The 12690-nt window shown below is 41.8% G+C and overlaps 1 protein-coding gene across 2 annotated transcripts; it reads right to left on the bottom strand.

Annotated features, from left to right (window-relative positions):
- Positions 1–368: 368 nt before the first annotated feature.
- Positions 369–9529, bottom strand: AKTIP (AKT interacting protein). Of its 2 annotated transcripts, none has more exons than XM_005426450.1 (9): positions 9417–9529; positions 7959–8164; positions 6381–6445; positions 6197–6297; positions 4909–4997; positions 4739–4837; positions 4402–4509; positions 3849–3909; positions 369–1287 (listed from the first exon to the last, which is right to left on the bottom strand). In XM_005426450.1, exons 1-9 carry the CDS (start codon positions 9456–9458, stop codon positions 1180–1182), a joined length of 879 nt encoding a protein of 292 aa, XP_005426507.1. In that variant the 5' UTR covers positions 9459–9529; the 3' UTR covers positions 369–1179. The 2 variants fall into 2 exon arrangements, with proteins under 2 accessions (XP_005426507.1, XP_005426506.1); XM_005426449.1 differs by having other exon boundaries at positions 369–1290.
- Positions 9530–12690: the final 3161 nt, after the last annotated feature.

Below are 12690 nucleotides of genomic sequence, written 5' to 3' on the forward strand. Positions count from 1 at the left end.
AACACAAAAGAACTCAACACAAACCCCACAGCACTGCCCACCCTCCTGAAACACCTCGAGTCACCACAGGCTGTTCCAAGGCAGTTGGCTGCACTAATGCCACCACTACAGGCAAAGGGAGTCAAAGGAAAAGCAGCCCAGCTCCAAGGGGAGCTTGGCACTACAGGTTTTGACACTCCTGGGAGGCAAGAAAAGGCATCACACCAGGCTGTGACATTAGGAAGAGTCTGTCCCAAGTTCACCTGAGCTTTGGAGCTGCTCCTGGCATCCCATGAGCATCTCAAACACCCATGCAGACAAGTACCTGTGTAGTCAGGTGCTCCACTCTTCACTAAGCACCCACAGCACAGACTAACAGGGACAAAAGCTAGAGCACAGTTTCTTTTTATTTTGTCACTATTAACACACATCAGTCAACTATCCTAAGAAATCCCCTAGACACCTAGGGAACCTAAAACCCTCTAAGATTTTATTAGCTCAAGAGACAACCATTAAAAGCTTTGATTTTAGTGTTTCTGTACTAAAAATTCTAACAAGCCTGACATTTCTGCTTTCACCCTGCCAGACTAATGTGCGCTTTAGTGACAGTATCCATTTACAAATCAATAATACATCATACATCATCCCCAGCTTTACTTCTGGAAAGTGCTAAATGGAGTCAATTAACCGTCTATTTACAATTTCAAATCCTAACATATTTACAATAGAAACCAAAAGTATTTAAAACCATTAAATATAGTGTTTAACTCTGCTATATTAGTTTACATGAACACAGCTCAACTCTGGCATCGTATTTCCCATACTAATATTTCCGCCAGTGATTTAAGATTCTTCTTAAAAAATTGCTATTCCTGGAGGGAAAAAATAAAAGCTTAAAAACCAACCCAAAACCTCCAGGCATTTCAGAGCCCTGAGGAATTACCCACCCTAGACAGTCTTCAGGTAGAAGTACTGTAGTGTTCAAGAGAGACTTCCAAACTCCAGGCAAGCCTTTAAAACCTAATGCATATGTAAAACATTAAGAGTCAGTAATCCATTGAAGAGGTTTACTGCAGTCACTGCTACCAGTCGGGTTTCACTAATCCGTAGTCAAGAAGGAAACTGCTGCTTCGCTGTTTCTCCCTCCGTTACATACCCTCCACCCCCAGAAAGTGTTTTGTGCACCAGTGTCCAGGACAGCTAAGTGGGCATCGTCTTCTCTTCTTTGCTGAAGGGCTGGACCGAGCCAGGCTTCACCCAGGACAGGCCAGAGACGTGCATGCTTTTGCAGTGCTGATCTTCCGGCTTCTTCTGGGGAAAACAAAGCTAAAGTTACAGTTGTAACATACCCAAACCCTCTCAACTCCCCCTCCATCTATTTTACCTTTAGCAAATACAAGCACAAAAGAGACTTGCACCATTTCCTCTACTCAAAGAGGAACAGTAAGATGGCCATTGATTTACTTTCTAGGAACATGTGTGGCATCTGCAGAACTACCCTGACAACAGAGGAGTTTGAAGGACTTGGGTACAGCTGCCCTATCCCACCATAAAGACTCAAGGATACTCCTTTTGCTTGGAGGCCCCAGCACTGCACTGCTCCTCTGCACATTTCTTGGTTCTACAGAAAGAAATGTCAATCCAAACCTCCCCCAGCACTGCTCCTGTAGTTCTGCCTGGCAATGCTGGGGAGGAACAATGCACCCCACAAGTGGATGGGAACCCAAATTAATGTGCCAAAAGTAGCAATTAATGCCTTTGCTAAACATGGGAGTTTCCTAATGCTTTCCAAGGATGGTCCTGTCCTTCCCTGAGCATTTGTCACATTTAAATGCTTGAACAGTAATTACCCAACAGTGCAACAAACATTTTGAACTCACTATTGCAATTTAGAAGACAAAAAAAAAAAAGGTTGAAATTGAAGAAAAAAAGATACAACTTGGAGCATCTGTAGATTCAAAGTAGTTAGAGATCAGTAAATTAGACATCTCCTCTAGCTGGCCAAAGCAGCAGAAGAGCTTGCAGAATTATTCTAATAGCAGGAAGTGTACAACAACTACATCAAACCTGGAATGGTGTGCTGAGCTCTAGGAAGTGAAAACTGCATGAGCAGACTTGGTTGTAACATGGAAAGTCTTTCACTTGACAAAGTAAATTAATGGAGCAGGAAGAGAAAACCTGCACTTCTGCCCCTCCCCATGCTTTGTGCCAAAGGTGACAACATGTGACACAGCTGCCATAACACGTTGGACAACAGCAAACAAGAGGGATGAGTTCAGCATGAGCCTGGCAGTGGCAGGGGCCTCTCCCATGCTGCACACAGGAACCACACCTTGGAAAAGCCAAGTGCTCAGCAGGGAACTGGGACATCACTGCCCTTCCTGAATGGCCCAGCTGTTACCCAAGGAACAGAATTCAGGGATAATAAACATGCATCCGGGGCTGTAGGAAGATTTGGGAACTTGTTTTTACAAGGAATGTTGTCAGCTACACTGACACTTTGGACACATCTACAGCACAGAAGCTGGGCCATTCCTATCAACAATTGACTGGAGCAACACAGGACCATGCATGCAATAGTTACTGAAGATGTTTATTTTCACCTAAAATGAAAACAACAGGCATCACCAAAGAAAACAGGACAAAAGAAAGGTCACTGTTGGCTATCAGTCTCTGAGACACCAGACCCTTTCCATTTCAAGTACTCTGAGCTATTATTTTTCTTTGATTTAAGGATAAGAAGGAGGTGAAGAATGAAGGAGAAAGGGATGAGAAAAAGAAGTATGAAACGTATTTCTTAGGTTTTCTATGAACATCAATAAGTCAACCTGGCCAAAATATTTTCCTGTGTGTTCTAAGGCTCTAATGTGACTCTGGCAGCTGGGAGTACTGCCACACTGAGCTCAGGCAGTGTGTTGTATTAAGATCAATTTAAAAACTTAATTCATACCAGAAGACATGCAAGAACATGAGGGTAAAGCATGAAGTGTGGAAGGCAAGTTCAAACTGACAAAAAATAATTTTTCATTACCCAAAACCCCAGCAAACCCTAACACAGCTTTAGGCCAAGTCAGTAACCAAAACACTCAGAGTGCATTTCCTTGCCAGTCCAGCTATGACAGCAGCCACTGTTTCAGAATCCCTTTGTACTACAAGTGGATTGACTTGTCAGGCCACTCAGTACAGACTCAGAATTGCTGTGTGCCTTGTCAAGTGCAAAGCAGTAATTAAAAAAACAAAACACATGAACAGTCTGAATCTCTTGCATCCCATCACCCATAAGGTGAAAGCTCTATGAGCCAACACATTCTTGCTCTGTCAGAAAGAACACTCTGTGATGGAAGGAACTCTCAGCACCTTTTGGTGAACTGATGTTGTCTCATAAGAAATCTGCAGCATTAGAGAAGTGAGCAAGAGACTGTGCTTGTGCTGCTTCAGAAACTTTGCAAGGAGGAGAAAGTGCTGAAGCTTTGATTCAGTAATGAAAAATCTCAACAGAAGAAAACAAAGCAGCTGGGGATTGTCAGGTAATGAAGAAATGGGTAACAGCCATGACAACTGCAGGACAAGCTAACAGGCTGCCAGTGAATCTCTTCATCCCTTCCATCCATAAACAACAAAAAAAAAATCTGCGCTGTGCCAAGAGTTGTACTAACAAAGCTTTCTGGCTAAGTGACTAATTACTTAACACACTGAAGTTAGAGCAGTGACATAACTGCTTCGTTAGGAGACCACAGCAGCTCCAGCATTCCTGCTGAGCCAAAAGAGGGTTGGGAAAAGGTCTCTCTAGTACACAGAGACAGAGAATCTTTCTTCCTCTATCAGGCAATAAACCCTTCCTAGAGTGAGAATGTGAACTTTGCACGTACCTTCTGAGTCAACATCTTCTCTCTAGCTTCATCATGTATAGCTGGATTCCATGGAGAGAAACTATGGAAAAAGTATAGTTTACTCTTACTTGGCATTTTCACAAACTACAGCAAAGAGAGCAGAAAGCAGTGATTTTCCTTTGTTTAGTTCATTGAATTTTAAGTAAATTAAAGTGGTGTTAAAACATATAGTTAAAACTAAATTCATATTGTCATGGATCTTTTCAACAATTCATCATGAAGCTGACTACTCCATCCCCCATGCATGCAAGCTTTAGAAGGATTTTACAACTCTGACCAAAGCTACAGTCATGGAAACTGAGCTCAGGAAAGCCAGAAAGCAATATTAATTCATGGGCATTTCTGCTTGAGGGAGGTGGATGTTTAAGGGCTTTTTGTTTGTTCTGAGGTTTGTTTGGTTATTGTTCTGAGATTTTTTTTTCTATAACACAAGCAAGCCAGTTAGCCTGACAGAGAAAGGTTGCCATCAGCAACTACACCAAAGCTTGCTCTCAAAACATTAGGACAGGGTGAATTTGCTCAGAGTACTCACATGATTGCATAGGGGTCCTCTATTTTGGGCTGATCAAATAAATGACTACTGCATAGTTTGACACTGTCTATCACTTTACTTTTGAACAGCTGAACATCCTTTTCATACCTGCAAGACAGAAGTAAGTAGTGCTAAGTAACTGCAAGGAGCCACAAGTTTGCTCTAGAAGCATAGACTTGGCAAACCCCCACTTGAGTTCCTAACACAACCAAGCCTGGAGGCAGAGACCACGAGTGGACAGAATTTTACAAACCTCTTGTTTCTGAAAAAAACCAATTTTTTTTTTATGCCAAAACCTCTTAAAGAGGCCATGCCCATACACGTGGAAGATACTCACAGCACTGCAGCCTCAGGGTTCAGAGGACTGGTTGTATCAATCTTGTAGAACACTCTGCGAGCGTACATTAACACTTGCCATATGTGATTATGGTTTCTCCTGAAAAGAACAAAGCATGATGAAGAATGGAACCAACTTCTCAAATTATCCATCAAATTGTCAGCACTAACCTCCATTTTGCAAATGCTCTTTTCACATCCAGTTCACCAGATAAAGGGTCCACTAGTGGGTGGAAGACAGGCAGGGCAAAAACCAAGCGCTGTGTTAGAAAAAAAAATTCATTATGACAACTTCAATCCTAATGCCAACATCACTGGGTGAAGGTCAGTCAAATGTTGTTCCCAAATACTTAATTGTTACTGTATTAAAACAAAGCAACTGCAAGTGATTGCTACCAACTGTGGAACTGTAACCCAACACACCTGTGTAACATGAAGGGTCTTGTTCTCTCTCACATGCTATCACCAAATCAGGAAACTAATCCAGTTAACTGCACAGGCACTAGTGCCAACACAGGTAATAATATCAGATAAGAACAGATTAAAGGAGTTTTTCTGGTTTAGCGATTTGTGACTGAAAGCATTTTACGTACCTGAGCTACAATCAATATTTTTTTTATCCTATACGCTCAAGTAAACTGAGCAGGGACACCTTGGTGTCTTCAGCTCTGTACAGCTCATGAATGTGTTCACGTGCTCTTCCAAAAGAAAACTGAGTTTCAAGAGAAAGGTTTCCAACTAGTTCTGTTATTTTGAAGATGAGAGCTTTACATAAAACTTGACACCAAGCAGGCAGCTACCCAACACAGCAGTTGTGTGTACCCGCCCTCAAATCTCCCTCTTAAAGAAGCATGGCCAAGAGGGTAAGCTGCTCTGAAGAGTGACAACCACAAAGTATATTTTTGTTTTTATTTTAAAATTGTTCTAATAACTTGGAACCCTTTCACTAAAGAGAAAGAGATGGAATATAATACCATACTACCTATTTCCTTCTCCATTTGTTTCACCATGTTCTCCTCAAATTTTAGTTCCTTGTTTCAATGTAATGTAGAAGAGACAATCAAGAAATTCTGCAGTATTATAGCAAGCACAGCACAGGTGTCTGGATTTTACATTCCATTATATCACTACTCAGAACTGTGATACCTCTTTAAAGGCTTCAGTTTCAAGATCCTGCTGAGGAAGTAGCAAATCAAGAGTGGAGGGAAAGAACTGGTTGATTACTTAACACCTTAATACATCTGACCTCAGGAAGTTCACTCCACACCAGTCTCAGTAATCAGAGTAATGCAATTCCTCCACAGTGGTTTGCAAATGCGTACAAGACATGGCAAATGAGCCCAGTCAAGTGAACAAAATGAGTTCAAGGAAAAGGGAAGCTAATCGGTGTATCAGCTTTAACAAAAAGCTATACTTACACCACCAGAAAAGAAGAAAAACCCAAGACACAACCACTTACCGGGCAGTCTCCATCTGGGTAATTATCAGGAATATAGACAGTGAACTTGAACACACCATCCTGGTAGAGCCCATGCCTTATGAATATCACACCAAACCACACTGGAAGCAAGAAAGTTTGCTTGAGTGAAAGAATTAACAAATGTACATATATAGAACAGTTTAAAAATTAAGTTTAAACTTACTTAAAGCCGATCGGTATGAGGGCTGCACGTAGACACCTGGCAACTTCTGCTTCACCACCAAGGTGCTGCAATCAGAGTGAGCACTCAGAGCTCCACAGCCACACTGACACAGCAAACCCAGCATGTACCACCCACAGCCCAACAGGGCTTCCTTCCACTCCCAATTCCCAAAGTGGCTCACAGAAGGAGGTGACAAATATAGTCAAATCACACTCTTCCCTCCTGCTTTTCACACCACTCCACCTGAAGACTTACTAGCAGAGAACACTATTCCTCCAGATAAAACTAAGTAGAGAAGCACAAAAACTCTTCCCTCAGTACATGCATTTAACATATGTCAGTACAGAAATGTACAATTTTCTACTGAATCCCCAGTCTCAAAGTAAGGAAGAAAAAAGAAATTCAATTAAGTAATTTTGAACACAGATTCACAGTCAATTGGAGGTGCTGCTGAAATGCGATCAAACTCCAACCTCAATTTTAAACAAGTTTTTTTTTCAGTTTTAGATGACACTATGCTGCAGATCAAGCTAAGATTACACTGACAATGGCCAAAACAAGCCAAAAACCAAATTAACTTCACAGGTTTTCCAGTTACTTGGCGTATGAGTTCATTAAACTGAACTCTACATACTTGCACAAATAAACAACAATCTTAAAGCAAAACATTAACACAGTTCTCTGCTTACCATTTCCCTAGTATTTGTTATTAGTTCCCCAATAATGAATTTGCATTATAGTACCAATATAACTTACTCAGAAGAAAAATATCTTTCTTGAATTAAAAGGCAATGTCAATTCCTTGAAAAAGAAATAAATGTTTTGAGAGTTCTCCCTTTCAATTTAACAGTTAAATACAAGAACTGAGACTCAGTGTTGCATAAGGACTCCAGGGATTTCATTCCAAAAGGCACCACATACTTGGGAATCCAGTATGTCTATTACAGAGGAAGTCCCTTCAGCTCTGTAGCACTAACCAGTTATATAACTAGAAGGTTCCCAAGATAGATTGTTATGCTCCCACAGCAGCCTACAAATCAATAGATGGGTAAAATGCAACTCCTCCCTCACAAGTTTCACATTAAATATCACAGAAATGAATACAGACTTCCCAACATCCACTTGATCAAGTGGATCAGGCAGTGTTCAAGTGTTTCATGTGACAACTGAAGGAAGGCCCCACATCCTAACTCCATTAGATAGCACCATATATTCATAAGCATCTTCCCACCTGACATCTGCTTGCTTCTATTTAAATACTTTTTCAAATACTTGGTATTTCTGACCAAAAAGCCATTAGAATAACTAAACTCACGATGTCCTTATGTCAAGATTAAGAAATGTAATAATTTGAGAGAATGACATCTTAAATGCACCCCTTAAAATCTCATTTTTCTTCTCCCTTTCTGTCTGAAGAGATCAAGGCTGCTACTCCAGAAAAAGAACTCTGCACACAATGTTTTCCTGCCTTGAAGGACTATGACAGACACCATGCAAGAATTAGGCCCCAGCAGGGTTTTTTCCCCACTGAAGCATAAGCCCAGTGACCGAAAAAAGATGAAAAAAGTGAAAACCTACAATTCTGCAAGTAGTGAGTACTCCAAATAAAAAGGCCCATAGGAAGCATGTGTTCCATTGGTGGACTGGGAGGAGGTGGCAGGTGAAGCAGGCTTGGTTATTGGCACAGCATTCTTTGGGATGGAAGGCAACTGTTTCTTTGCAGATCCTCGCAGGGGACTGGTTCGAAGCTCTCCACTCAGTGTTTTCTCTTCAGTGTCAGATCTCTGTCAAACCAAAGGAGAACCATGAGATCACAGCCATATTTCAGACACATTTAACACATGAACATATTTTAACACAGGTTTAAACCAAATTATGGTAATTACAAGTTAGGCCAATGAAACATATTTTGGGTTTTGGTGATCTATTGCTTGAGGAAGGGCATGGAGGGGTGTCCCTTTGCATTGTATTTTTACATAGACTTTTGTTCAACTGAACACAACCTACAAGTACAAAAGTATTCAATGCTGGATAGGAAATCTGCAGATTAGGTCAAATGCTTAAGGAGGCTTACATTTATTTAGAACCTGAAACCAGACAGTATATAACATCAGCTTACAAGTCAATCTATTTCTAGCACACAGTGCATCAAGATAAATCATTTCTCCTGACAAGCATCCTTACACTGCAGACTTCAAAGACTCTTTAAAGCAGTGTAGTAAAACTGAGATGAAAAAACAAGGTTTTATGCATTTCATTTCCTGCCTGTACTTAAGACATCAACATTCCACTTGGAACTGATCCTATAATTCACTCCTACAGTGAAAGAATCACCCCTTGACAGTTGCACCAAGTTTAAGTAGTTTTACTATAGGAACCTTTTTATGCCATTGCTGTCTTTCCTCAGAAGAAAAGAACAAACCACTGCAAACAAACACTGTACTACTCACAGACTTCAAAATCATTCTACGGATTGCCAGGACAAATGTGCAGGCTACAGACTTGTGCTTAGGCTACGTGTGGTGACTGAAGCAGGATTTAAGCTGCGGTGTTTTGAAGGGCCCAAGACCTGGACTCATGATCAATGTTACATAATTTGCTCTAGTACTGAACACCTGGGAAGTGATTAACCCTAGAACTCCCACGCTTTTATTACTGCTACAACCTCAAGCAGCACGAGCACTATAGAGGCATAGTTTTGTCAAAGCTCATTGCACATACTATGGCTAAGCTCTACATAAGACACTAAAATGTCTTAAGAAAAAAGTGTTTCCACCATGTGAATTTGTTTCACATTTCCTACTTAAAGATGCTTCAGATAAAAAAAGTCAACAAATTCTGAAGCAGACTCTACACACAGGAACATTCCAGTTAACACAGCTCAAAGCTAGTTTACACTTTTACTGAAGGTGATCACAACCCTCGGGATAAATGCACAATAAAACACCATGTGCAGATCACCTGATGTTTTTTCCCAGCACTGCTACCACCCCTCCCAAGCATGACAACACTTCCTGGCATCCATTCATTACACACCTTGCGCACAGAACCTGTAGACATGCTCCAGAAAGGGTTCATAACGTGTATGCCAAATAAGGGGCTGCAACTTCCCAGTGTCTTCGGAGTGTCCTCAGGCCCTTTGGATTTGTACCCTAAAAGGACACAGAACAAACAGGCATTTAACAGACAAACAGGACTCAATATATAAATAGGATTCAGATCTAATTCTGCAGTCATTATGGTTCTGTAACTTCAGAACAAAACTTTATGTACGTAAGACCAACAAGAGTTAAAAATGCCAAAGCTCTATGATATGCTCCAGAAGAATAATGTGTCTATTTTTGCGCCTGAATCTCTGCCTCCTTTCTGCTAGAAAAAGACTCTACATTCTGCATTCCATATTCATCTTGCCAATGAGAAGAAAAAAAAGGGTCATCTCTTGGCTCAGCACAGTTTAGGAAGACTTTCTACACTGGCAAATATTAAAGTTATCACCTTCCCATTTCCAGCATCAGACAGAACCATGACCCTGCTAAGAACTGTCCCTTACAGATATTCTTGACTTTGCACATTTCTGAAGTGTCCCAGTTAGAGAAATTCTCTGTCATTCCCAGGGAAGAGATGATCCTTTCATTGAGTTTGCATCATGTATGTGTCATTTTGTTTTCATCTGCATTGGAACACCACCAGGAATAGACAAAGCCACAGAACACAGAAGTTTCTCTGTGGCTTATTTAATGGTTTCATTATTAGCACTAAGGCTTAGTGCTCTTCAAATCAGCAGCCCAATAACAAGGACTTCAGCAGTATTTGGAGTTTCAGTGTCATCTACTGTGTATGTCCTTGCTTTCCTCTCTTTCTGTCTTTTTTTTTAAGTCTTGCTATTCCTTGTTCCACAAACAAAAAAAACCACACCCAGACAATTTATCCAAAGAAAGTCTAGGAATTTTAAATATTTAAAAGAAACATCAATATCAAATCATAGCCTTCTAGGCTATGCAGCAGCTAACCATTAAAAAAATGCAAGCACCTTCCAGAAAAGTGATGAAAAACAATTAATTTCTCCACCCAAAATCATCTCAAACATTCCAATATACAATAGGTTCCTCCAGGTATTTTTTCCTCTTCAGCAGCCAGAGTTCCACATCATTCTGAGCTGCTGAAGAGAGAAAGTCAAAGCACAGCTACTGCCCTGTGAGAGCAGGGAGAAGATGTTTTCACTTTTCCCCATCTCTTGTCTGGAAAGTAGAGTCATGCCAGAGGGCTGTGCCACAGGCCTTTTCCATCCAAGCAGCCAGACTAAGTAAGACAGGAAGACACTGGGCCAGGAAGGCAGGAGACATTTCCTCGGGAAACTCCGGCGTGACCGGAGGGTGGAGGAACTGACGCACAAAGAGCACCTGAGCTCCAGCTCCAACAAGAGGGAAAAGTGCTGGAAGCTGAGGTACAGGTTGGAAGACAATTAGCTGGAATCTGCAGTGATTATGGGATTGGGGTGGGATCAGATTGTTTGTTTTGGGCTGGAGTGTTTTTACAACAAGGCAATACAAGCTGCATTATCCCAGAACCAGAGATAGGAGAAAAGGAGTCAGCAGGACAAAGAACAACTCATGCAGGTAAAAACCAGCCTGACCCACTCCCAGCAAAACAGGGAACTTCTCTGGCAGCTTGGGAACTGATGTTACATGCAGCTCAGTCACCAGATCCACCCTTCAGAAAGCAGCTGTGTATCTCAGTACACTTCCAGCTTTGCCTACTTACATGCTATTAAGAGCAAATAAAACATTATTTGAGCCTTAGTTAAGCTAAGGAATAACTTCCAGGTTGTCTTGCACAGATGACTTTTATCGAGTTGCTTTGCCAGTTACAAATCATATGGTATCATCCTAAATTTATTGTTAAACTGCCTCCAGTCTCACACCCCTGCTAAAATACTGTTTATAGTGGAGCACTCAGAACCTCAGAGTACAAGCTCCCCAGAAAAGGGCCATTTAAGCAGCCTTCCAGGGTGTTTTAGAAGTTTATTTCTAATCACATGGACTCCTATGCAGCATGAAAGTGGAAAACCCTAGCTCTAAAGGAAATGTATCTATAACTGCTTATGTTCTCTAGCTACCCAATACTCTCTTCTCATTTTATGGAAAGGGAATAAAAACATTCAAAACCATCCCCCTCTCTCTCCTTTCACACTGTCAACATTCACAGAATCTCATCCAGAAGAGCTCAATGGTGTGCCAGTGCATTCTACTGATTTCTCCTGCTTTAGGAATAGCAAGTAACCGCAACCCTCCTGAGCTGTCCTCCTCCCACAGCTACCTTCTTCTCTAGTGCTTTCCCTTCATTAAAACAGCAACTAGATAAAGACAAAACTTCTGAAGAAACTTCAAATATTGCTTCTTGCAAAGACCTTTAAAGTTATCCACAGCACCACACTGAGACCAAAAGCCACCTGCTGCCAGGCATAACTTCATGTCCACACTCTCCAGGTATGCAACACACACCAGCAGTCAGAGCAAGTGTAAAGTCACCTGATACTTCATCAGCACTCTAAAAGACTTCAAAAAACTGAAATTATCACTAGCAAAATCATAACATTTAAGTTCTTTGCTTTTGCACCTTTTCCTTTCTCTACATTAGATATTCTCATAAAAAAAGGCTCATTTTACCCACTGTTGTAATACGTGCCATATTTTTCTCCTCTCACCAACAGGAGTTACATGATCAAACACAGCACTAATGCAAAGTGGAAAAAGAAACTTTATCTGCCTGGAACAGAGCACTCTTCTAAAGATTTTCTGGAAACGTCAACAAATCAAAGAGAGCCACTCCCACAGCTGAGAGCAAACTGAGCTACTTCAGCAGAGCACCAGAGAACAGTGCATACTGCACACACAGTGTTACGTGCTTGTCCAGCAACCGTTGCTGTCAGTTCACCCTGGAACTCATTTCTCCCCAGCACAGCCACTCCCCACCACCTTTGGACCCAAGGCCCTCGTTCACCCACACCTTAACCTGCCGGACAACACGAGAGCGCTGGCGGCGGCGAACAGGAGCACTGACCAGTCAATCCTGTTCGCCAACTCTTCTTCCACAGGTGGGTTACACGTTCCATACTAGCACCTGCTGCTACGAGCTCAGGCCAATAGGAAACTGCAATCTACGCCAGCGACACCTGTTCTTAGACAGCAGCCTAAGGGACACGGGTACTGGCCGGCCGAGTCCCCCGGCACAGGGCGCTCCAGCGAGAGCTGTCAGCCGGGGGTCACGGCAGGTTAAGCGCAGTCTGCGAAGCCGGAACGGGCCGCGCGGT

Source organism: Geospiza fortis, unplaced genomic scaffold (assembly GCF_000277835.1).
Source record: "Geospiza fortis unplaced genomic scaffold, GeoFor_1.0 scaffold405, whole genome shotgun sequence".
NCBI classification, from domain to species: domain Eukaryota; kingdom Metazoa; phylum Chordata; class Aves; order Passeriformes; family Thraupidae; genus Geospiza; species Geospiza fortis.